At 35.5% G+C, this 26,992-nt stretch overlaps 1 protein-coding gene across 3 annotated transcripts in view; it reads left to right on the forward strand.

Annotated features, from left to right (window-relative positions):
• Nucleotides 1-26,992, forward strand: part of SYNE3 (spectrin repeat containing nuclear envelope family member 3) — a 165,349-nt gene that overhangs the window by 78,919 nt on the left and 59,438 nt on the right. For all 3 annotated transcript variants that reach the window (XM_031953304.1, XM_031953303.1, XM_012550575.2), the window contains 5 exons: nucleotides 3,714-3,875; nucleotides 8,680-9,024; nucleotides 11,771-11,907; nucleotides 22,881-23,055; nucleotides 26,197-26,379. In XM_031953304.1, the coding sequence (XP_031809164.1) occupies nucleotides 3,714-3,875; nucleotides 8,680-9,024; nucleotides 11,771-11,907; nucleotides 22,881-23,055; nucleotides 26,197-26,379 (1,002 nt within the window). The remainder of the gene's footprint in view (nucleotides 1-3,713; nucleotides 3,876-8,679; nucleotides 9,025-11,770; nucleotides 11,908-22,880; nucleotides 23,056-26,196; nucleotides 26,380-26,992) is intronic.

The raw sequence follows: 26,992 nt of genomic DNA on the forward strand, positions 1-26,992 counted from the left end.
TCTCTTTTATACTTCGTTTTGTATTTTTTGTACCTCCCAAGATGTCTTCGGGTTTACTGGCCAGATTTCTTTCTTAAGCATCAGGCCTTAAACCAAAACCAACCTGATTCTAAATGGCCACCAATAGTTAATAGACCAAGCCCCATTTGGTCATTGTTTGGGTCCTGATTAACTAAAATGAATGTAAATAGTAGTCATTTCTGCTTTGGCCAGAAACCCTGAGTGTCTTCCCCTCTCAGATTTATGTATTTAGATTTTTTTTGCAAGGGGGCAGAGGAGGGAAAAAAGGGATGGGGACTAGGTGAAAGAGGACATTCTTTACCTCAATTGTTACCTAGCCATAATCACTGATGGACAGAGCCTTACTCACACTGAGACCTGTTGAAGACCTTAACTTAAAAAAACCAAGGTTTCACATTTTTTCCGGGCCATCTTCAGTCATTTTGATCTATATCTGGTCACTGGACCCAAATGGCTCCGGGAAGGAAAAAAGAATCAAGTGATTTTGCATAGCCCTCCCTCACTTAAATCTAATTCATTTGCAGGTCATGGCATCACTTCCCTGATGTCATTATCCTCTTACAAAATGAAGAACTAATAACAAAAACAATCCTTGACTCCAATACTAGCTTCAAGTTACTCTCAAACTCAGTATTTTTATCATGAAATGGGGATAATACATATCCTGCCCACTTTCAAGGACTGATGAGATAATAAAATTAGATAATGTATGTGAAACACTTAAAAAAACCCTATAAAACATATAATACAGATCAGAACCATGAGACTATTAGACATTTTTATAATCTGAATTTCTTACCCAATTCATTATGAGTTAGAATTCTTCTGCTTGGATAAATAATGTCTTTTAAACCCAAGATCTTTGGCCCAAAGTCAGATCTCCTCATTTAACACTCTATATGAGTATAAATCTGTCATGTCTTTCTTAATGGATCAAATTTAGATATTTTTTGACAGCCCCAGACTGTTTAATTGCTTCATCTCCTGAAAAGGCTAAACTCTCTCCTGATCTGTCACACCTGTCATTCTTTGGCATTTGCCAGTGTTTGGCAGCAGCTTGAATTATGCCTTAGCCATTGTGTATGCCTGTCATAAATCTAATCTTGAATTCTGGCCCTGTTCAGCTAGTTCCCTTTTATAGCTCCTACCACATGTAACATAAAGCTTTATTTATTCTCTGCTGTTCCTGAATGCAGTCCTCGGATGTGGGCTCATCTGAAGCAATCACTTGTAATGAGGTGCTTTCAGTTGAGTGTGTACATTTTGCTGCAACATTAATCCTCATCAGCGTCAGCATCAGCTGGAGCTCCAGTGTTTATACCTCATTTATTATTCCTGATCTGCTTTATTTAATAAATGAAAATGTCTAGCTAATGGGAGGAAGTTGTGTAAATATTTCAGTGAGTATGAATAATATGGGAGGAGAATGAGCCAGAAAATAGAATTTGCAATATAGTTACTGTCCTTAAGGGCATTCAGGGAATCAGAGAGTCCTGAAATCATAGAATCTTAGAATCTCAAGATTTTCATATCTTCAAAATCCTATGGTTCCCAGAAGGGAAAAGGGATATCCAGGGTCATGCAGTTTGATCCTCTACTTCTGTCATCCAATACAAGTATGTAAAAAGCCTCAAGAATGGGCCCATTCTAATATGGCATAGTTCATAAACTTTCTTGGAGTACCCAAGGGAAAAATAGTAATAGATAGAGAGATAGTGAAGGCCCAGACTCTGCCTTCTAGACAACTGAGTTGTAATAGGAGTGGAAATAAGGCATGAGCATGAATGACTATGATACAAAGCAGAGACTTCAACAAAGGCAAAGGAAAGTTTCAGACAAAATGTTGAAAGAAATTTAAGAAGTCAAAGATCACTTTCAGCTGAAGGAAGGTGAAAGTAACTAGAGGGTCAAAAAAGAAAAGTTTTGTGGAAGCTGCAGTACTTTTGTAAGAAAGTTCTTAGGTTGAATTAAAAGTCTTTCTCCCTATAACTTCTTCCCAGCACTCAAAGTTCTATCCTCTGAGTCCAAGAAGACAGACTTTCAGATACTTGAGGATGGGAATCATATAATTCTGTTTTTATTTGGGTGCCCTGATCATTTAATAACTAATAAAACTTTGAAACTCACAATACTGCTTTGTACTCAGTACCACTTGATAAAAACCAGTATGTCTCACCAATATGGGGACAAGGAAAAGAGTGTTGGATTTGTATTTAAAAATAAAAATAAAAAATCTAAGTTTAGCTCTCAGCTCTCTCTCTGTCTCTTTGTGTGTGTGTGTGTGTGTGTGTGTGTGTGTGTGTGTGTGTATGTCAGTGTGTCTCTGTCTGTGTCTATATCTGTGTTTGTTTTTGTCTTTGTCTATTTCTCTGTTTCTCACCTGGAACAAATAACATAACTTCTCTGAGTAGTGATTTGCACATCAAAAAAGTAGGACTATAATATGGATTAACTGAGATAAAGGTATATAATGTGCCTTGTAATTATAAACATAGGGTGCCCAAAAGCCATAGGGCTTAGAAAAAAAATTACAACTGCTTTAGAGCCTTTGGGATACCCTATATAAAAATATGAATATAAGCTTCTACTTCTAGAATCGTGGAATTTTAGAGCTTGAAGGAAAATTAAAAACAAGTTTGGCCAATCACCTTGTTCCTTTTTTTTTTTTTTTTTTTTTTTTTTTTTTGGCTGAGGCAAAGGTCACACAGCTAGGAATTGTAAAGTGTCTGAGACCAAATTTGACCTCAGGTCAAATGGTCTCTATCCACTGCACCAACTACTGCCCCCTTCTTTTGTTTTTCAATCAAGGATACACTAGAATCGAAATTAGAAGAATATGGAGTCAGAGAGATGTAAGTGAATTATTCAAAGCCACACAAAGGTCATAAGTGATCAGAACCAGAACTAGATTTCAGGTCATTCAGTTCTTTGACCAGGCCTCTTTTCACTAGCTCACAAGTCCTTTTTCTTAAGTCACTTTTACCTAATAACTAAACTCTTGAATGATATATACCATTTTTCCTCCTTTAGAGCAGAAGAAATGAAGAGCTAATGGGCAATCAGCATTTTATCTTAACCTGATCCAATTTATGGAGCAATCTCTAGAGACAGTATTAACTCACGTGTACTTTGCAGTTTATAAAACCTTTTTGCATCTGTTCTCAAATGAATCTCACAATAACTATATATGGATGGACTCAGCCAGAGAGACAGGAAGGGGAAGTGACTAGAATAGAATTCTGGCAGTGGACACTAGGAGACATGCTCCAATTTTACCTCTAAAATTTATTAGCTGTGTGACCTGGGACCAAATAGCTTCATCTCTTTGTTCCCTTATCTCTAAAATAAGGATAATAATACTGTATCTGTAGGAGTTATCTCACAGTCTTATTGTGAAGCTAAAATGTGATTATATATTTAAAATGTTTGCAAATTTTAAAACACAAGAAAATCAGTGATTGTATACATATATAATTACGTTATACATATACATATTATATATAATATATATTTACATATATAATTATATTATTATTCATTTTATTATGCAGGATAAGGATTATTATTCCCTTTCTACTGATGAGAAAAATATAGTCCAGAGAATTAAAGGAGATAACAAATATTAAAGCTCTTGAAAGATTATAAATTGCCTTGGAAATATTTGATATTTATTAATGTTATTATTTTAATAGGAAAGAGTCAGCCTACTTGAGAAGATAACCAAAGAGCATGAACAATACAAGACAAATGTGGACCAATTTCACCTGTGGCTCAATAAGTTGATGGGAAAAGTGAATACTTCTTTAGGAAGAAGAGGCAAAATGTCTGCTAAGCACCAGTTCAAAATTTTACAGGTAATTTCCCATATTGCTTATCATTAGACTGAATATTCATGCTATTCCTGCCCAGACTGTTCTCACTCAAAGAAGAATAGAGAATACTCTGTTGTAGGAAGAAGATAATTGCCATCTTTTGTTCTGGCAAGCTTTGCTAACAAGCATTTATTAATCATTTACTATGTGCCAGGCACTGTTCTAAATGCTGAGAATACAAAGGGGATTTCTCAGATGTGCAAAATAAATATATTGTTGTTATGGAGGGAAAACACTTGCAATTGGGATGATCAGGAAATACAACATTTAGAAGGTAGTGAGAACTTGAGCTGAATTTTGAAAGAAATAACAAGCTAGGTAGAATGGAGGGAGTACATTCCAGAAATACAAGGCACCAAAGAGTCGCCAACCATATCTTCCATGAGATAGATCTTGCCTTTTATTCTCCTTTATCTTAATCTTCTTCAATTAGAATGTAAGGTTCTTGAAATTAGGAACCATCCCTCTTTTTTAATTGTATCCTAAATGCTTAACACAGTGCTTGGCACAAAAATCTTAAGTGCTTTTATTTTGAGGAATATCATCTTAAGGTTCATTAGACTCCTCTTATCTATTTATCTGTCTATCTGTCTGTCTATATGTGTGTATATATATTATATGTATGTATGTAAACATACACATACTTCTACATGCATGTATATATATATATATATATATATATATATACACACACACACACACACACACACACATACATACCCACATTTATAAAGAAATGTTGGGAAAATAAACAAGCAAACCAGAATAAAACAAAACTAGTCACTCTCAAGGAAACCATTTCTAATTCTTTTTGTTGGCTCTTTGATAACATGGTCTATAATCCTTTCATCACACTTCCCCATTTCACGCTTATGTGATGTTTCTTTCCCAGCTTATCAATGTCTTTTCTAAGATGTGGAATGTAGAACTAGACTTACAGCACAAATGTTGTCTGACCAGATTCAAATACAGCAAGAAAACCACTTTGTTCTTTCTGAACATATCTTTTTAATACAGTCTAGGATAGCATTACCTTACTTTGAGTTTCATTTTACATTATTGACTTAAGCTTGAACTTCACTAAAAATACATAGAACTTGTTCATAGGAACTATTGGTCCAGGAGTTTCCCCTACTCTTCATTTATGAAGTTAATTCTTTGAACATGAATGCATTATATTTCACCTTCAATAAATCAATCGACAAGCATTCATTAAGTATCTACCATGTGCCTGGCATTGGGGCTGTTCTCAGCCCCAATAATGAAACGGGCTTGGTCTCAAGGAGTTACGTTCTATCAGGGGAGATAGCATGTACATATATAAATATTTATAAAATAGATATATGTAGATTATGGAGGGTGAGAAGTAGCAATTGGGAGTACTCAGAAAAGGCATCATTTCTAAGGCAAAGCACTGAGTCTTGAAGGAAATAACAGATTTTATGAGATAAAGGAGAAGAGAGGAGTGCATTCCAGTAAACTAATTATTATAATATATTGGGTATTGAGGTGTATAGAAAGAGCTGAAGATTACAATCCAATTAGGGAGATGAGACTTACACAATAAGTAGATAACTTATAAAATGTGGCAGTTCTTTACCCTGATCCTGATCTGTAAAGCCTCATGGAGAAGAAAGGAGATACCCTGGGAGATGAAAGATGGGTCTATAGAGATTGGGAATATAGCTTCAGAGTAAATATGTGCTCTACACAGGGATGTGGAAAACTAGTAAAAGTTACTTGAGTTTAAACCAGTCCAGCCTCCTAAGTATAAATATTTATAAGCTGAGCCAAAAGGCATATTTGTTTGCATAGATTATTCAATGTCTATCTTTGACTAATTGGGGACATTTAAAAACCTTACTATTTGGCTTTTAAAGTCCCTTATAACCCGGCCCATTTCAGTTCACCCAGAACCCCAGCACACATAGAGTGCAAACCAGTGACAATGGCTTCTCTACCTTCCCTCCAACAAGACACTCCATCTTCCATCTTTGGGCATTTTCACTGTTTCTCCCTCATAGCTGGAATTTTCTCCCTTTTCATTTATGCATCTTAGCTCTGACTTTCTTCGAGCCTCAGCTAAAATTCCACTTGGAACAAACCATTTCAGATGCCCCTTAATGCTAGTGTTTTGTTTTGTTTTGTTTTGTTTTGTTTTTTTGAACTATCTTCTGGACAAGTCATTTAACTCCGCCTTAATTTTTGTAAAATGAGGATAATAGTAGCACCTACCTCCCAGAACTGTTTTGAGGATCAATTGAGATATTTACAAAAGCATTTGGCACAGTACCTGGCCCATGATAGGGACTTATTCCCTTCCCATTTCCTCATTCTATGGATCTCATTTGCACATAGTTGCTTGCATATTGTTTTCTCCATTAGATTCTGAATTTCTGGAGAGCTGAAACTATCATATCTTTCTTTATATCCCCTTTATTTAGAAAGCTGTCTGGCACATAGTAAGTATTTAATAGTTATCTACTGACTTGACCACTCACAGGTAGTTTATTATAGAGGAGCTAGAGAACAGGATGACTGGCAGCCTGTTGAACTGATTCTGTGATTTCAGGTCCTTCAGCAGCAAAAGGAAATAGTTAAACAAAGTTCCTGGCACATAATAGGTGCTTCATAAATGCTTGTTGATTAGTTAGACTAGATGTCTAAGGTCCCTTCTTTGGAATCTCATCCTTGGCCTTTCTTTAGCCTGTGACACTGTTGCTCTCCCCTCATCCCCCAATTCCTGCATACTTGCTCCTTTCGTGACTTTCATGATAGATAATGCTTTATCTGGTCCTCCTTGTACTTAGGTATTCTTATACAGCATATGAACTTATCTCCTATATCAGCTAAAACACAAAATCTTTGGCTTGGCATTTAGAGCCCTTAATAATCTGACTTCTGTCAATGTTTCTAGGATTGTTGCATATCACTCCCCTTTCTGCACTTTCCATTCCAGCCACATTGACCTATTTAGTCTTCTAAGACATATTGTCTTTTCTACCTATCTGCCTTAGGATAATCACTTTCTTGTATTTCAAAGTACTCCCTAGAATCCTCTTTCAAGACTCAGCTCTTGGGACACTGCTTATGAAAAGGTTTTCCTGATATTTCTGGCTCTTAGTGTGCTCTCCTTCCTCAAATTATCATGTATATACTACTAATAAAAATAATAGCATTTATGTAGTACCTACTATGTATTATGCACTGTGCAATGATCACAACAACCCTAGAAAGTAAGTACCATTATTATCCTTTTTTTTTTTTTTATAGTAGCTTTTTATTGACAGAACCCATGCCAGGGTAACTTTTTTTACATTATCCCTTGCACTCACTTCTGTTTCGATTTTTCCCTCCCACCCTCCACCCTTTCCCCTAGTTGGCAAGCAGTCCTATATATGTTGAATATGTCATAGTATATCCTAGATACAATGTATGTGTGCAGAACCAAACAGTTTTCTTGTTGCACAGGGAGAATTGGATTCAGAAGGTAAAAATAACCCGGGAAGAAAAACAAAAATGCAAACAGTTTACATTCATTTCCCAGTGTTTTTTCTTTGGGTGTAGCTGCTTCTGTCCATCATTGATCAACTGAAACTGAATTAGGTCTCTTTGTCAAAGAAATCTACTTCCATCAGATTACATCTTCATACAGTATCATTGTTGACGTATATAATGATCTCCTGATTCTGCTCATTTCACTTAGCATCAGTTCATGTAATTCTCTCCAAGCCTCTCTGTAATTCATCCTGCTGGTCATTTCTTACAGAACGATAATATTCCATAACATTCATATACCACAATTTACCCAACCATTCTCCAATTGATGGGCATCCATTCATTTTCCAGTTTCTAGCCACTACAAACAGGGCTGCCATAAACATTTTGGCACATACAGGTCCCTTTCCTTTCTTTAGTATCTCCTTGGGGTATAAGCCCAGTAGAAACACTACTGGATCAAAGAGTATGCACAGTTTGATAACTTTTTGGGCATAATTCCAGATTGCTCTCCAGAATGGTTGGATTTGTTCACAACTCCTCCAACAATGTATCAGTGTCCCAGCTTTCCCGCATCCCCTCCAACAATCATCATTATTTTTTCCTGTCATCTTAGCCAATCTGACAGGTGTGTTGTGGTATCTCAGAGTTGTCTTAATTTGCATTTCTCTGATTAATAATGATTTGGAACACTTTTTCATATGAGTGGTAATAATTTCAATTTCATCATCTGAAAATTGTCTGTTCATATCCTTTGACCATTTGTCAATTGGAGAATGGCCATTATTATCCTTATTTTATAGCTGAGGAAACTGATGCAGAGAGAGGTTAAGTGACTTGTTCAGGGTCACATAACTAGTAAAGGTCAGAGACTGGATCTGATTTGAGGTTATTCTGACTCCCAGCCCCGCATTCTATCTAGTGATCCTGTTAGTTGCCTCCTATCTATTAGGTTATTATATGTTCCCAGTATAATTTAGGTTCACTTGGGACAGAAATTGTTTCTCTATGTTGTTTTTTTTATTTCCAGTATCAAGCATAGTACCTTGCACATTGTATTATTAAATTCTGTTGGGTTGGTTGAATTGGGTTTTAGGTTTGTCCTTCTATTATTCTAAGATCTCTTCCATCTCTAATCCTTCCAGCTCTAAAATGTTAAAAGTATATTTGATAAGAAGAATAAAAATGCCTTGGAATTAGATGAAAAAAGAAAGAGAACCTCTGGAAATATAGTTAATATTTTTCCTCTTATTTCTAATCAACTCCTTTCAACCTCTTTACCCTTTAGAATTTTGCTAAAGATTTTCAGAATGGTGAGAAGTCATTAAAGAATCTTGAGGATCAGTCTGCTGGAGTTATCCAGAACACCTCTCCTATGGGAGGTGAGAAGATTACTAATGAGCTTGAGGAGTTGAGAAAAGCCCTGGAAAAACTGAAACTTTTTTGCAAGGAGGAAGAGGAGAGGATCCTGAAGACACTGAATTCAGAGGGAGCCTATGAGACACAGGCCAGACAACTAGAAGCTGAGGTCAAAGAATTCAGGAGGGAGCTACAAAGATTAGCCAAGGACCTGGAACCTGGGGAAAAAGCAAAAGATGAAGCAGAGTTGATAGAACGCTGGAAAATTTACTCTGTAAGTTGCACTTAGTTAAATGTTGACTGTGATCTGTTCAGACAAGTTAGGCTGTGGGGATTCCTTTTTTTTTTTTTTTTTTTTTCATGAAAAAGCCTCAAGTTAGTAAATTAGACTAAACATCATTTGGAAGCAATACTGGTTATGGAATCTGAAGACATATGTTTAAAAATCTAGTATTACAGCTTACTCACCTAATCAGAGAAATCAACTTATCTCTCTTTGCTTCAGTTTCCTTGTCTGTAAAATAAGGAGGTTAGATTAGATGATCCTTAAAGTCCCTCCTATCTGTTGATATTAAAACCTGGAAAAAATAAAAATAAAAATAGTTTAAACGAGCTGCTAATTGGCATCAGCCACATCATTTTTCAAGTTGTCCAATACTTATTAGTCCATAATGAAGTTATCCATTACCCATTTCTCAATAAACTTTTTATTGAGCACCTATTGAACACAGATGAAATTCAAAAGAAGTATCAAATAGATCCTTTGCCCTTGAGGGCCTAGGGTAGGGGTTCTTTACCTTTTTAATGTAATGGATCCCTTTAGTGATTTGGTAAAGCCAGAGGAATACTGGGAAATGTTTAATAATCAGTTTTCGAGGGGAAAATGCATATAATAATGAGATAATTTTAAATTTTAATCTGTTTCATTAATATTTTTCATCCCTTTTTTTAAGCCTTGACAATCAACAAAACAGTAAATCAAGTCCTGATTTATAGCATTTACCAATTTCAAAGGTGTAAATGCTCCCACTGAAAATTTACTAGTTGGCTTTCCTGAATCATGTTGAATTGACTCCAGTAGATCCTTGGGAGAAGCCTACAAGACTCTTCTCAGAATAATATTTGTTGCTGTATATAAGTAAAAGAAATGCTAAATTCTAGTCAGAATAATGAATATAAAAATATATTTTTCACTTTAAGTACACAGACCTCCTGAAATCTATCCACAGTCTCCTTGGGCGTTTATAGCCCCAAGATCCAGAACCCTTGGTCTATAGGCTAGAAGCTTATGTGGTACATTAGATAAAACAAAATGAAATACAATGCTGGGCTAGATTTTATTCCAGTTCTACCACTCTCTGTACCACTACATGATCTTGGCAAGTCACCTCCTATTCTCTATGCCTCAATAGCTTCATCTGTAAAATATAATTGTGGTTTAGATGGGCTCTAAAGGCCCTTTCCAGGACTAACTTCACTACTATGCTCTTTTTCATGGGATACCAGTGAATTTTTCAAAAACAAGCTTTTCATTAAACTTTCTGTGAAAGAGTTGCAAACCAAGTGATTATCTCCATTCTATATATGGAGGAAATGAAGGGAAGGGTGGCTTCCTGACTTCCCCAAGCTTACATATGAGATAATGATAGAAGAGGCAATATTGGTGAGGTATTCAAACATTCATCTCTTGGTGGAAGAACTTGGAGTGGCTGGGGAGGAAGGGATGTCAAGGTTGTCTATGGTCCTAATCCCAACTTTGTAGTCAAAGGAAGGACTAGCAAATAAGATATGGCAGCTACAAAAGGACTATATAAACTGAGGAACAATTTTCAACCTATATTCTTGTGAGACAAAAACCACAGATAACTGTTTACTCTTCTCCACTTTAGTAACAAAGAGGTAATGACTCATATTTTAGATAAGATTTTTGACAAAAGAGCCACTAGATTTATGATGGTATAGAATTTAAAATTGGAAAATACCTTAAAGATCATCTATTCTAACTCTCTAATTTTACTGAAGAGGAAACTGAGGCCCAGTGTGATTAAGCAACTTGCCCAGTATCATATAGCAATAGCCTAGATTGACTCTAAATCTAATGTTGTTCTCCCTATACTTCAGAGTTAGGAGATCTCTATTCCAGTCCCAGCTTTTCCACTAATGGGGTTCAAGAATTGCACTTGCAGTTTTTCTGAGCCTTAGTTTCCTCCTCTGTAAAATAGAAATAATAATCCTTTCCCTGACTAAGTTACAGGACAGTTATAAAAGTCACATAAGATAACAAAAGTCAGTATTTTAAATATATGTTACTAATGGCTGTGGTGAAAAAAGCAGTTTGTTATTATTTTTTTGTTTATTATTTAGTTTATTTATTATCTAATTATTATTTAGTTTATTAACTACATGCCTCCATCACAATCGCCACTCTTTTTATACATATTGACTATAAAATATGAGCTACATAATTTTTGCTTTTCAGAAACTGTTCTAACGTTGTATCTGAATAAAAATAAAGCAAGACTCTGCTATCCTTCTCATCCTTTCCCTCCCAGATATATTTGGCAGGTGTGAATATGGGGTTCAAGAAAGAGGTATTGGGCAAATTATTTAATCTCCCTGGGTCTCAATATCCTAATAGGTAAAATATGAGAGAATTAGACAATGTAGTCTCTGAGGTCACATTTAGCTCAATAGCTATCATCCAATGGGTTCAAGAAAACAATGTACCAAGAGTGACTGCCAACACCAATGAAGGCAAGAGTGCTTGAAGTTGAAATAAAAAAAAGCTCTTCTCACCATAGTTAGGAAATAACTCTGTAGAAAATTAACAGTGCTTGGGACTCTTCCCTCAAGCTCTTGCCTTACAGGTTTGTTGTAAACCCAGATGAGATAATATATGGAAAGCAGCTTACAAATCCTATGCATTGCCTTGACTGGTGATAATCTGTTGAGAATAATTGGTTTTAATGTTCACTAGAGTGTGTTTGAAATTTGACTTGACTGTTGTTTTTGTGATTAAGGTCACCAAATCAGCTCTGGCAGCAGAAGAGCCTAAGGCTGAAAGATTGAAGGCTCAACTTAAGGAACTTGTCCAGTTTAACCATGATTTCCAGCCCCTTTCAGACAGTGTTGTGATTACCATGCAAGAATTCCAAAGGTATTTAGAATTGGTGACATTCTTGAGAATGAATAGATTTGGCCCCATCACTTTTGTGCTCAAAACCTTCAATGTTTACCTATTCCTTTGTTTAGCATTGAAAGTCCTTAATATTTTCTGCTTCACAACTCCCTTCTATATTTCACTCTACATTCAAGTCGAACTCACCATTCACCATCCCCCAGACATGTTTCACATTTTCCCTGCTTCAATATTTTTTACTCACACTGTTCTTTTTGCCTGAAATGTCCTGCTAGACTCTATTGTATATCTGTCCTAAGTATCCTTGTACAGAATTCTTTTGTGCACTTATCAAGTGATATATTCCATGACCAACATTTTACTAGACTATAAACTCCAAAGATCAAGGACTATCTAAGTTATGTCTGTCTGTCTCTCTCTCTCTGTAACTAGCATAGTGCTGTACACTGATAAATCTCTATTACATAACATGAAATCTGGGAGATAAACAGTCACCGAAAAACAAATATGCAGACAATTTTCCTTTAAATTTGATACCTTTGTCTTTTCATCCCCAAAAATTGTGTTGTTGACTTTTAATACATGTAATATTAACAATTGCAATTAATCCATTTACTCATTTGACATAGCCCAAATACTTGGATTTAGCTTCTCAAGATACATTCTTCCCATCTGCCATTTCCTGTAAGCCTCTGGATATAATTTAGTCAGCATTTCCCTCTAGTATTGTTATAATGGTTGATAAAGGAAATATAAGTTTCAAACTTGAATGAACCCTTCTAACTGAATGACAGCACTTAAGTAGAAGTAAAACATCTGGCATTTCTATAGTATACTTCAACTCACAAAACCTGAAACAGGTAAAGTAAATATTATTGTACCCATTTTATATATGTATAAACTGAGGCTCAAAGAAGTTAAATAGTTTGTATAAGGTCATATAGTAAGCATCTGGTTAGGACTAGAATCTTCTTTAAACAAATTTCCTTTGATGGATTATGGATTTGCAGCAAAAAGTTGGGACTGCCCATAGATCAAAAACTGAAACTTTTGAATTCAAAAATTTAGACTACTTTGAAATTGTGGCTATATGAAAATAAAATGAGACACCAAGCTTCCTGCTTCAGCCCATCTCTCTCAAGTGTCTTTTAGCCATGTCCTTTTGATGGACCAAGAAATAAGTAGAATGAAGAGTAACACTAACTATGGAGTGGAATGAATTGCCTCAGTGGGTAGTGAGTTCCCCATGACCAGAAGTGCTTATTGTATGGCTGCTTAGCAAGGAGGGTGTAGGAGGGACAGGTTTAAGTTAAATAACCTCTGAGGTCCCATTCAAATTTTTGAATCTATGATTCTAAAAGAGTAGAGCCAGCAATTATTTATAATATTCTGTAGCTTTTTGACTCCCAAAGTTTAAATTTGTTGAAATTGAAAGATCACAAAATCATATTGTGTCAGAGTTGGAAAGGACCTCAATGATCAGTTAGTCCAAACAGCTAACTAAATGGATCTTAGTAAATGATCATCTAGAATCTTTTTGAATAATTCCAGTGATGGGAATTTTCACATCACTCAAGATATCCCAGCATAATTTTGGATGGCTTTCATCATCCATCATCATTGGATGGCAAGTTTTTCCTCGTCTGGAAAATGCAGCTCTACAACTTCTTTCTCTAGACTAGTCAGAAAAGATTCTTATCCCTCTCTGCAGTTTTATGAATCTCTTTCTTAGGCTCTGAGACATCTGGAAGATGGGTCTCCCCTTTTGCCTTTGGTTCAATTAGAACTGTATCTTCTTCTGCTCCTCTCACCACCATGTAAGAGATATATTATAATCCTTTGGTCTTCTAATTCAGTAAGGTACAATTTAAAATCACATCTCTACAGTGAATCTTAAAAGTATACATATTAGCACTAGAAAGAAATAACTTTTGTTTCCTTGTCGGTGAAGTGCTGAGGTTATACTAGAAAATAATGATAACCAACATTCTAAAGAATTTTAAGGTTTACAAATCATTCTTTACAAGAGCCCTGGGTAAGAAGTAGTGTGTTACATTCATTTTAGAGATGGACTTGCTCACGATCATACAGCTAATCACTCAATGAAGGAATGAAAGAGTCTGTCCTCAAACTGAGTCCCTCTGACTTCAAGCCTAGTGACCTCTCTACTATATCTCTTTGCCTCTATTTAAAATTAAATGATATACACATTCGGATTTTTTATGGATTTTTGAGTACACAAACTTCAGATGCAAAACATTAGATGTAGAAACTGACTCAGCCTTTCTTCTACTTCTGATTTCTTGAACTATTAAACACTCCCTATTAATCCTGCCTCTGAACTTTCCTGCTACTCCTGCTTAAACATGATATATCAGAACTTAATAGAGCAGATTTTAGCTGTGTGACCCTTTAGTGCCCTCTTGGACAAGTCTCAGAACCCAGAAGCCTACTTGCATGTTCTTGAGGATAGGAAAATTTTGTTGGCAGGTTTTCTGCATTTTAGCTGGAAATTGACAGGATAGAGCAAAAAAAAAAAAAAAAAAGTACTGACTAAAGTAAGGAATCTAGGATTCAATCCAGGTTCAAACTCTTACAATAGAAAGTTCCCTTAATTATCTGAGTTTGTTTCCAAATCTAAAAATGGGCATAATTGCACAATATCCCTCAGAGGAGAATGGTGATAAAAAGTATTTTATAAATCTTAAAGCTCTATAGAAAAGTGATGGTGATTAAATAAGTAATGATATTGTATAAATCTTTGACCTGTAACAAATCTGGCCCTCAGTTTCATCACTAAAATAAGGTAGTTGGATTCAATTATCTCTAACAATCCATATGATGCTAATTAATATTCTGTGACTCTAAGGTTATGAAGTCATAGATTAAGACTTGAAAAAGACCTCTTAGATCTTCTAGATCCAATATTCTTTGATGGTTTTCTATGAGTTTTGGTGATTAAAGGTTCAAGTTTGAGACTAGAAACATATATTCTATCTAAACTAATTTGCTTAGTAGAAATGTTAGACAAAAATAACCACAGGTTCTCAAAGGCTATGTCAGTGGAGCACATGATTCTGCCTACTATCCATATAATTATCAACTGAGAATCAATCCAGGTAGGTTCTGAGAAGTTTGTTTCCAAAGTTTACTGGAAAGTGACAATTTTTTTTGACTACCATGATTCACCAAGACCATCACCTAAGACATAAAAGAATTGAATCCTACATTGATTAAGGCAGTTCCCACACTTGTGAAATCACATCCTTGCACTATTAAAATTTTTAAAGTATGGCTTGATCAGACTCTTCTCCTGCCTCTATCCTCTACTCTACTGCTCCCATAAGAGGAATAAAAAATATTTAATGGAAAAGTCATAGAAACTACAGAATCCTACTTCACAGGTTAATGGAAGACACAAAGGAAAAGCAGAAGTGGCACTAAAGTACCAATGTGTGATTTTCCTTTTTATTTATCTGTTAGCACAAAAAACTTCATAGCTGTCTTCTAGCCAAGTTTGTAGTAATATCTGGGCAGAAACTATGTTTCCACTAAATGCCTCATTTTTCAAATTCTATGGATGACGACACTACTAGTTGGGAGATAAGTGAATCTTCTGTATAATTGTCTGAGAACCTTATTGCAGATAAATAAGATTCACATGTTTTATTTCTTTCCTTTTATTACTACCTTGTTCACATATTTTTAAAAGCTGAAATTTGTCACTATTTTCTTCCCTACTCTACCTTCCTTAAATTCTACTCTTCATGTGCTCCTATTTCCTGTTGAGATTAATTTATTTCTATATCAAATTATATGTATGGATATATAGGAATATTTGTGAATGTATTTGTGGGTAATATAGTATAGTATATAGATTGAACCCATCTTTATCTAATTCAGATAAGAGTGAGAATCATGTGACTTTCACGTCTCTAACTCTTTTCTTCACAATTGTATACTATTTGCACATATCACATTTATGAGAAATAATACATTCCATCACCTTCTTCTTTTATACACTAAGAATTCCTTTTTCCTTCCTTTTCTTTCCTCATTTAAGACCATCTAAATGGGGGAAAAAACCCTCTTGTTTTTCTTATTTAACTCCCTCTGCCATCTTGGAAGATACTGGGGCCCCAAAGATATGTTTGTTTCTTCTCCTCCATGAACACATAAATATTTTATCATTATATAGCCCCTTACCATTGTACAAGAGCATTAACTTTCTAGAATTCTCTTGACTCTTGTGTTTGTATTTTAAAGTTTCTTTTCAGTTCAAATCTCTTCAACCGGAATTTTTGAAAGTCATTTATGCCACGAAAGATTATTTTTTTTAATCCTTTGTTGGATTATGTTCATTAAGAATAATTAAGAACAACAGAAAAAAACAGTACATAAACAAATCAATAATGGAAGGAACATTTGAATAGGAATTAGAATAATTGGTTCAAGACTTGGCTTTATAACTCTTCTGATAACACCTAAATTATATTTAATCTCCCTGGATCAGTTGGTATTTTCTCTTGTAAACTATATCTAATAATGAATGACAAACACTTTGTAAACTTTCTTCTTTTTGTTTTGTTAATTTGTGTATAAAATGTAATTGTTCATGTACATTATTTATATAGTGGTATTTACATACTAGTATTTATATACTGCTTTAAAATTTGCAAAGTTCTATGCATCTTATCTCATTTGAGCTTCACAACCTTGTGAGGCAGATGAAGAAAACAAGGCTGAGATAATTGTTAAGTGACTTACCAGGCTTATGCAACAAGTGAGTGTATGGGGTGGGATTTGAGTTATCTTGAGTCCAGGTCCAGCATTCTTACCCCCTTACCCAACATTTTAGGGCACCTTTATAGAAAAATAATGGATTTAAACCAACTGAACCTGAAAGTCCCTTCCAGTGGTAATATTGTATGATTCTTGGCTTTGAGTCCCAGAAGTTTCAGCCAAAAGGAGAATCAAGATTATGAATTGAAAAGATGAAGAGGGCCTCCTGAGAGAAGAATCTGGGGTTGAAGCCAGTTTCTGACAAAAAGCAAGCAGAGGAATCCTTACGTAGTGGAAAGAGCCTGGCTTAAATTCAGCAGACCTGGTTTTCAATTCTGGCTCTCATCCTAGCTGGTAACTGTGGTCCAATTGCTTACATTTTCTGACCTTTAATTTCCTCAAGCATTAAATAAATAGGCATAAGTACTTTACATATCTGAGCCTGTCCAAGTTTCATTTGTAATATGAAGATGATAATACTTACATTACCTACCTCATAAAATTGTTGTGAGGAAGAGATTTATAAACCATAAAGTGCTAGAAGTGTGAATTATTATGTATTATCATGCATCTATCAATCACTAAACATTTGTTAAGTGCTCAGCATGTATCAGTCTATAAATAGAAGTGCTGGAAGTAAAAAGAAAGACAAAAACACAAAAATATCCCCTTTTTTCATGGTGTTTATATAATTTTGGGATATGTGACATACAAATAAATAAGTGCATACCACAGAAATATATATAAATGTATGCAAAGTAGAAGCAAGATAATCAAAGAAAAAGGCTTAAATAATTGGGAAAATTGGGAAAAGTAGAAGGTGGTGTTTGATTGCCTGACAAAAACAATTCAAATATCAAGAAGCAACAATCAGAATAACCCATGATCTGGCAGTTTCTACAATAAAAGATCAGCAGACTTGGAATACCATATTTCAAAAGGCAAAGGACCTAGGGTTATAAACAAGAATTAATTACCCAGTGAGACTCGGCATTAACTTTCAAGGAAAGCTATGGAGCTTCAATGAAGTAAGAGACTTTCAATCATTTGTGTTGAAAAAAAACAGAACTAAACAGAAAATTTAATCTACAAACACAGACTCAGAAACATAGAAAAATAAACAGGGGGGAAATATATATTATTTAAAGGTTAAACTGTTTACATCTCTGGATGGGAAAATAATATTTGTAACTCCTGAGAACTGTATCTGTCCCTGGGGCAGACAGAGGGTGTGTTTGTAAATGGACTCTGATGTGATAACAGCAAAGAAAAAGACATTAAGGGATGGGGAAAGGTCTATACTGGAAAAAGAAGAAAGGGGAGGTATAATAGGACAATTAGTTCACATAGAGAGGTGCGAAAGACTAATTATAATCAAGGAAAAGAAGAGAGGAGGCTGAGCATTGTCTGAAGCTCTCATCAATCTTGACTCTAAGAGGGAATAACTTAATCATTCAATTGGATATAGAAATTTAAGTAACCCTTTAAAGAAGTAGGAAGAGAAAGAGGAAAGAAAAAGAAGGGACAGAATAGAAGGAAGGGCAGAAACACTAAGGAGAAAGTTAAGAGAAGGGGGGAAGTAAACAGCAGAGTAGATTAAAAAACAGAATATTACAATATCTTGTTTACAAGAATAGGGTGCTTGAAATGAGTCTTTTTTTTTCTTTTGCTGAGGCAATTGGAGTTAAGTGACTTGCCCAGGGTCACACAGCTAGAAAGTGTTGCATGTTTGAGACCAGATTTGAACTCAGGTCCACCTGACTGCAGGACTGGTGCTCTATCCACTGGGACACCTCCCTGGTCCCTTGAAATGAGTCTTGAAGGAAGCCAAGGAAATCAAAGGTAGGGGCAGAGAGGGAGAGAATGCATGGTAGACTGCCAGGGCAAATGTATGGAGTTGGGAGGTAGTGTAGACAAGGATCAACATGGAGATCAATGTTATAGCATCATAGAATAAGAATGGAAAGTCAGGAAAGAATGAGTTTGTGAAGATCTTTAAAGTCCCAAAGAAGAGTAATTTGGAAGTAGCAGGGAGCTACTGGAATAATTGAACAGAAACATGACACATTCATACCTGTACTTCAGGAAGATGAATTTGACAGATGAATGGAGGATGGACTGGAATGGGGAGATTAGAGACAAGAAGTTCAATCAAGAGATTATTGCAATAGTCCAGTTTCATATAAGATGTTGCAAAAGTAAAATTTACAGGCTTTGATAATAGATTGGATGTGAGGAAATGAAAAAATGAGAAGTCACACAAGACACTTAGGTCTCGATACTGGGTATCTGGGAGAATAGTGGTTCCTTCCACTATTCATGTTGTTCAGATGTTCAGAAAAGAAGATAATTTGAGAGAAAGATAATGAATTCATTTTTGAACATGCTAAAATATCTATTAGACATCGATTTGGAAATGTGAGACTAGAGATGAGAAGAAAAATTAGGATTGGATAAATTGATTAAATTATCAGTATAGAGATGATAAATGAAACTATGTCTTCACTGATAAGATCACCACAAGAGAATAAAAAATAAAAAGAAAAAGAAGATCCAGGAAAGAGCCTTGGGTGACATTCATAATTAATAGGCATTACCTGAATAAAAGAAGGACCAAGATGTTAGAAAGAGAACCAGAAGAAAGCAGTTTTATAGAAAAAAGAGGTCGATTGACAGTGCCAGAGGCTATATAGAGGTCAAGAATGATAAGGATTGAGAAAATTACAGGTTTGACATGTGTGAGATCATTGGTGACTTTGGATAAAGCAATTTTATTTGAAGTTGGAGGCAAAAGGCAAACTGTAGAGTATGGAATAGACTAAGGAGAGAAAAAGTGAAGATACCACCTATAGTCATATTTCTCAAAGACTATCACCATTTAAAGGGAGAAGAGACATAAAGTAATAACTAGTAGGGATACATGGATCAAGTGAGGATTTTTTTAACAACAGGGCAGACATAAGAATGTTTGTAGACAGTAGGGAAGTAGTCAATAGAGAAGAAACATTAAAGATTAATGAGACAATAGAAAGGATTGAAGGAGAAATATACTAGAGAAAGTAAGATGGAATGGAATCGATTTGTTAAAGAGAAGGGACATCTTTTTATTTGAGATAAAGGCTACAACAGTAGAAGACATCTGAGTGATTGACATAAAGAGGGAGACAAGGGAGATCGCAGTGAATGGCCTTAATTTTCTTTAGTAAAATAAGAGGCAAGACATTCTACTAAGATGATGGGAGAAGGGGATGCTATGGCAGATCAGAGGGATAAAAAAAGTTTGGAGAAATCATTTTTGTAAGTAGAATAATAGCTCTATTAGTAATGTATAAAAGAGTTGCCTTGCTGCAATGATGGCTCATTTGAGATCATATTGTTGTACCAAGATATATAGAGACTAGTTGAGAAATATTAATTTTTAATTGGAAAATTTATTAAAGTCAACTGGCCCACAGGATTCGCATCCAAAGCCCTTGGTGTTGAACAAAAGGACATACAGCTTTTTATAGAGATGATCAGAAACTAGCAAACAGGTTAGCTTGCTTCTTAATCTGACATATTTGCCACTGTTTGTAAAGGGAATACATAAAGACAGGGGCAGGCAGACAAGTCTTGTATGAGATTTCCCCTACTAATGTTATGTAGGAGAAAAGGAGACAAGGATGCAAAAGGAATTTGGGATTGGATTCATTTTAAATTCTCAAACCCAGTTTTCCTGGGGAGTTGGAGCTATGGTTGTAACAATATAACATAAATTCATTGTGGATCCAGTCAGCACAGTTTTAAGGCATTCCCCAGTCCCATTCAACAGTGCATAATTAGAAATGAAAGGCAGTGAATGGTGGGAGTGATCCAGGGTGGAAGTTTGATAAGGAATGATTGGTGATATCAAAACCAAAAGTTATGCTCTGTGTGAGGAGTAACTTGGGAAAAATGATTAAATCGAGGAGCTTGAAAGATAAGGTGTTTGATTATTAGTATGGATGAAATTCCCTAGTGTGAGAGGAAGAAGTTATTGGTTACATCCCTACTGGATGTTACATTCCTCATTGAAATCTGTTGTCATTTTACCAGGCCATCAAAATTTTACCTTCACCCCCTCACCATCCTGTACAAGATCTTTCTCTATCACTCTGCCTTTTGGTAATCAGCATATTGTTGCTGATTTCATGAATGGGAAAATTGAGGACACTCAGTATCATTGGTAAGCCAATGTGAGTTAAACAATAAGTTGTGGCTTTTAGGTGTCCAAAGTAGAAGTTTAAGAGCCTCTCCCTACTTCCTTTTCACCTTTATGGATTCTCCTACTCATGCTCTGCTTTGGTCCACACAAAGGTCATATAATTCTTCTAAGCCTGTTGTCTCCTGTACTGTTAAGAAACTTCATTGTTTTTTTTCACTCTCTTCTCCTAAGAAATTGGGTCCATGGTTCCCCTTGCATGTGGTCAAATAATATTCAGTTTTCTATTCTGGAACTTTATTTTTAGCATAGTGTCTGACATAGTGTAAGTAGTTAATAAATGTCTTCTGATCTCTGTCTTTGTTTTCCTATTTCTCTGTCTATGCTTTTGTCTCATTCATTCAATCTATCCATCCTTCCCTCCATCTACATTAAACAGAGCTACACCCTATGCAACTTGTCTGAGGGATTTTCTTTCTACTTTCTACTATTTTTATAAAGGCATGAAGATATAATTAAAAGTATTTCAGGTTGTATGTTACCAGTGTTGTGTCTGAAAAGTCCCTGCAACATGTCTTGGCTTGCCTTCAATATTTTATTAAAAGTGTTCTTGCTTGTTTTTGTTTTGAAAAATGGCAGACGCCTGCATTATTTTTCAAAACTGCCTTATGTTCATTGACCTCCTCAGATTTCAAGTGCTGAAGTATGTATAACAGGTGGTGCTGTGTTCCATGGCTTAAACCAGCCATTCAACTTTTTCTTTGGCTTTATTCCCACTAGGCAATTTAGAGCTTACCACTGAAGAACACAAACATCAGACTGTGGAAAACAGGGCATTTTCAGAGAATTATGGTTAACTATCAGACCTCTGAGTAATTGACAGTATATTCTAAAGGTGTGAACTTGGCTTCCAATTTAGAAGAAGGGGAATTGGCTTCCTACTTTGTGGGGAACACAGAAGTCACCTATAGAGAATGTGGACTTATACTCTGGTGAAAATTAATTCAGCAGTAGCGAGGATATCTGTGTTGGACAAGTGGGATCATCACTCTCTTATATTTCCCTTGACCCTTGTAGGGGAGGGGAGACAGTACTACTCATTCTCAATCACTCTCTTGGCTCCTTCTTTCTGGCTTCCTTTCAAATCTGCCTTAGAAAAGCAATGAGAAGGGAACAGGCCAAGGCCCTACCTCCTAAGGCCGAACAACTCATCATAACCTTCCCTGACAAAAATAGCTCACCATTTGCTGAAAAAGAAAGTCTAAATTTCTGCATCTACCCATGGAAGCTGGGTTTTTTGTTTGTTTGTTTGTTTTTAATAAATCAATCAATGATTATAAAATTTATCCTCCTCTGTGCTCCCCAACTGCTGCCTGTCTATGCTACTATTTGTGAACAAACACATGTAAATTAGCAAGGCAGGTATTCACCATGTTTATCATACTTAGAAGACAGAAATAAATAGAGCAAATAAATAAACTCTTAGGAAATGGAAATTTAGAAAACGTTCTCCTGAGAGAGGAGAGAGGGGCTAAGAACTCATCAACTCTACTCTCAGCAACACAGAGGGTTCCAGGAACCTAGCTTTATATTGTTTTTATACATTTCAATCATGCAATTCCTATGCTATAGCTAAGCTCTGAGTGTCTCATGCCTGGTGCCCTCCCCACATAATTGTCTAAGGGAGTCATCTCAGTCCCCTAATACAATGTCTAGGCTCAGAGGATGCTTTTGGTTTTTTGCTGTAGGAATTACATTCTTGCTCTTTGCCTGCATGTTTGTTCCTGAACCCCACTTTTCTCACAGTCTCAATTACCCCTATCATCCCTTAAAATAGGAAGGGCTAGTTATTTGTCAAAATCTGATCTTATCAGACTCAGGGCACACTTCCTTGGGGTCTAGGAGGAGAATATTGAGGGATTTTCATCTTGATCCATCATCCTTATCCCCTTAACAACTTTAATGGGTGCTATGTAAATAATGCCATCCTGCTAAAACAGACTTCTTTATTTTTTTTTTATCTTTACAGGATTAAAGAAAATTCTTGTAAACTGAAAAACCGTTCTGGGACAGACCTGTGGCAGTATTTTCAGCACCCAATTCAAGAGTTCCAGCTGTGGAAAGCACTGACCCAGAAACTCTTGACTATCACTGACAGCCTACCAGATCTCCCATCAATACATACCTTTTTGCCACAGATTGAGGTAAATAAGATAGTGTCATAAGAGGAAGGTTGTACTAAGTTCCTTTAGTTTGTGTTGGAAGGAATTGCTCACTGAGAACTTCACTCCTTCAAGTGTTCCTTGCTGTCTTCTTGGACATGGCTTTCTGAGTTTGTATGATTTGTGAAGCACAAAGATCCACAGAGGGAGCTAGATGATACACTGGATAAACCACTGGGCATACAATGAAAGAATTCAAATCTCACCTCAGACAGATACAGATATGTGGCCTGAAGAAAAGGTACTTAGCCTCTGTTTGCTTCAGATTCTCGAATGTAAAATCAGGATAATAATAGTAACTTCCTCTCAGCATTGTTGTAAGGATCTAACAAGACAATATTCATACTAATTTTACAATGATTTGATGATGTCTCTCCTTTCTGGTAACCACTTACCTATTTTGGAAAAAGAGATACCTATAATACACTTCACAGGAATTTTTTTGAGGCTCAAATGAAATCAATATAATGTGTGTATATATATATATATATATATATATATAGTGCTTTGTAAATGTTAAACTACTTTACAAATATGCATCATTTATGAAGAGGAAAATAATCATTAAAATGTCTTAAGGTCTCTTTTAGCTCTTACATTATATAGATGTGTTTTTTTCATAATTTAAAATAAGAGATAATATCTTCAAAGTGTTAAAGCAATGACCAAATCTTCAAGGAAAAGAATTTTCATTAACCCAGATTTCAAATAGAGAGAATAATTTATTTTATATATATTTACACATGATTTGCTAATTGAATAAAGCAGTTCTATGAACTTTCACCCTTGGGGTAAATATATGTTTTTAAATATATATTGGCTTTGACTCAAACTTCAGATTGTTGCTGGATACATCAATTCCTTGCTGAAGGCTAGAATGTGTGACCCTGGGCAAATGCTATAGCATATCCAATCCATCAAGCACGTTGTATTGGGCAAAGCTGAAGAAGTTGATATCTTGTCTCATGATAGCCTTCAAGGTCTCTCATTTGGACTTATCATGCCAAGAGACATGACTTTTAACATCATTCCAAAGTCCTTTACAACAAAATTCATATGCTTCTTCTTTCTTTCCTAAACAGTTCAATGTCAGTCTCCCCATGTTCAGCAAACTTGGGATTTGGAAGAATTATCTTACAGAATTTGAGCCCATTTTTGTACTGCTTCTGTTCATAACATTTTTTTTCTGTGTTGTAATATAAAGATTTCAAAGTGGTAAACAAGGATGGGCAGCCTTTATTGAAGTAAATCCTCAGGAACTTATCCATTAGCTCTCTAAATTTTCCACCTGGGACAAACTTTGATGACACAGACTTAGAGAAAGGTCATGTAAGCTGACCAAGTTAGCTGTACAAAACAAAATATTAAACCACTGAACTGATTAAGTGATAAAAATTACCCAAAACAAGAAGTGGGTGAAAACAAGCACTGCAAGCACTGAGAGTTAGTTAATTAATATTAACTTCTTCACCCCCAAGGAGGAGTTTTCTGCCATTTTTGAACATGTTGTATGATGGAGAGGGAACATATAAAGAAGGAATATGCAATAGGATGACCAAGAAGTCTGTAAACTTCATCATCCCAGCCAACTGAGGCAACAAGAGAGGGACCTTGAACTTCAGGATAGGAAATAAAAGGTTTATTCTCTGTCTATAATCATGAATATTCCCAGGGATTGCTTCCGGGTGGGTTGTCTATTTCTTGCAAGAACCATAACTAAACCAACTTATTTCATATAGTCTTGAGTCCTTTTTATCTTTGTAGCATATTTCTAATAGTGAGGACAGAAGAAATCTATATGTGCCATTAGATCCAATGATTGAATATGCCATAAATAACTGCCCTTGTCCTCACGACAGCAAATAGTTAGCAGTATTTCACAAATATCTACTCCAGTTAGTTTCCATTAGTTAGTGGATAGAGTTCCAGGCTGAAAGTCAGAAGATTTAAATCTTATTTAAAATATTTATAAGCTCTGTAACCCTGTTGTAATTATCTAACTTTTCTCAGCCCCCGTTTCCTCATCTTTAAGATAGGGATGCCTGTAGTACCTACCTCCTAAAGTTGTTTTGTGAAACTCATGTGAAATAATACATACAATTCTTTGCATGTTTTAAAAGTGCAATGTAAATGCCAGCTACACTTTTGATTAGAATAGAATAACCCTATGATTATTTGTATAAAACTCCTTACTGGTAGAACAGGTACTGCATGCCTGGGGTGGGGGGTGAAGATGGCCCAGGGATGGACTCTGAAGGTTGGGAGAAGAAAAACATTCTTCTTTCTTTGAGATATGACACATGTAGTTCCAGATATTCCAGAGAAAAACCTGGAAAAGAAAAAGGGAAAAGATTTTGGTAAGAAGCAGACTGGTTAGAATAGTAGTATTAAGCTCAAACACATATCCCTCCCTGAATATTCAATTTTAAAAACACATATTATTATCTATGTTCTATTGTGTCTTTAATTATTTTGTTAAATATTTTCAAATTATATTTTAATCTGCTTTGGGCTGCACTCAAAAATTTAATCCCTATAGACCATGTGGGGCTGAGCGTTTGACATCTATAAACAAATCCCTATTTCTAAGTTTTCTCCCTAGAGACTTCAGACATTTTCTCCTTAGGCGAAGTTAGGGCCTTCTTTTCTCTTTGGTGAGCTGAGCTATCTCAGTCTCAATGGAAGAGCTCATCTTTGAAGGCACACAGTCTAGAGTCATCCTCCTCTCCACCAATGAGGAGTCTTATGTTGATGATCCAGGCTTGAACTCAGAATCACATTAGGACAGTGCTTCTTTGAAGGATTTTACTACATCTAGGAGAAAAAAATATAGAAAAAATAAAAAGCAGCTTGGGTGACAAATGGTTGTTAAGAAATATACTTGGTATAAAAATCTGGCATAAAAATCATATTAAAATAATATTGAGAGCTTTTTGAAAGTCATAAGTACCCAATTTTCTCTTCTTACACCAAGTTTCAGTTTCTGTGAGATCTCTGTGCTTCTGGAAACTTACATTAACTAGTTCCTCAATGAGATGAATAATTATTGTTAATGGATTTCTTTTTTTTTTTTTAATTGTACTTTTAAATTCACTAATGGTTAATCAGAGATTTGTCCTTCAGGCAGCATTGGCTGAAAGTTCACGCCTAAAGGAGCAACTGATCATGTTAAAACTGAAGAAGGATTTGCTGATCAGCATCTTTGGTGAGGAAAGGGCAGAGACTTTCTTAGAAGAGGTGACCAATACTATCAGGGAGAGAGACCTGCTGCATAACAATCTCCTACAAAGAAATAGCAAATTGCAAGTGAGTATCACCTCCACTAAAGACTCAGTTCCAGTCCAGTGATAAATTCCTTGGTCATGTACAAATTCAAGGATACAGTGAGCTAAGAAGTCAGAGAACCTCAGAATTTGAAAGAAATTTAGAGGTTCAATCCTTCTCTTAGCAAGAATATCCTTTTTTAAGTATCTTTGACAGGACTCACCTCTATTATTTCTCTAAAGTCCTTTAAAATCCCTCTTCCCTGCTTCCCATTTTCCTCCAAGTCCCAGCTAAAATCTCATTTTGTACAGGAAGTCTTTCCTAGTTCCTCTTAGTTCTATTTGATTCTCTCAGTTGATTGTTTTCAATTTATCTTGTAGTTTCTTTGTTTCTCACATTTTATTTCTTTGAGAGCAAGGCCTGTCTTTTCCCTTTCTTTATATTACTGACAATTAGCACAGTGCCTGGCTCATAGTGGGTACTTAATAAATGTTTACTGCCTGATTGTTGTTGTGAACTTTTGGTAACAAAGGCAACAAATTTTATTTTTTTCTATTTTAATTCTGAGATAAATCTGCTTCTCTTATTAGGGACATGCTATGTACAAAGTATTTTTCTAGACCCTGGGGATACAGAAATGAAAAATGGAAAAGAA

The sequence above is a fragment of the Sarcophilus harrisii genome, chromosome 2 (assembly GCF_902635505.1).
Source record: "Sarcophilus harrisii chromosome 2, mSarHar1.11, whole genome shotgun sequence".
Taxonomy (NCBI): Eukaryota; Metazoa; Chordata; class Mammalia; order Dasyuromorphia; family Dasyuridae; genus Sarcophilus; species Sarcophilus harrisii.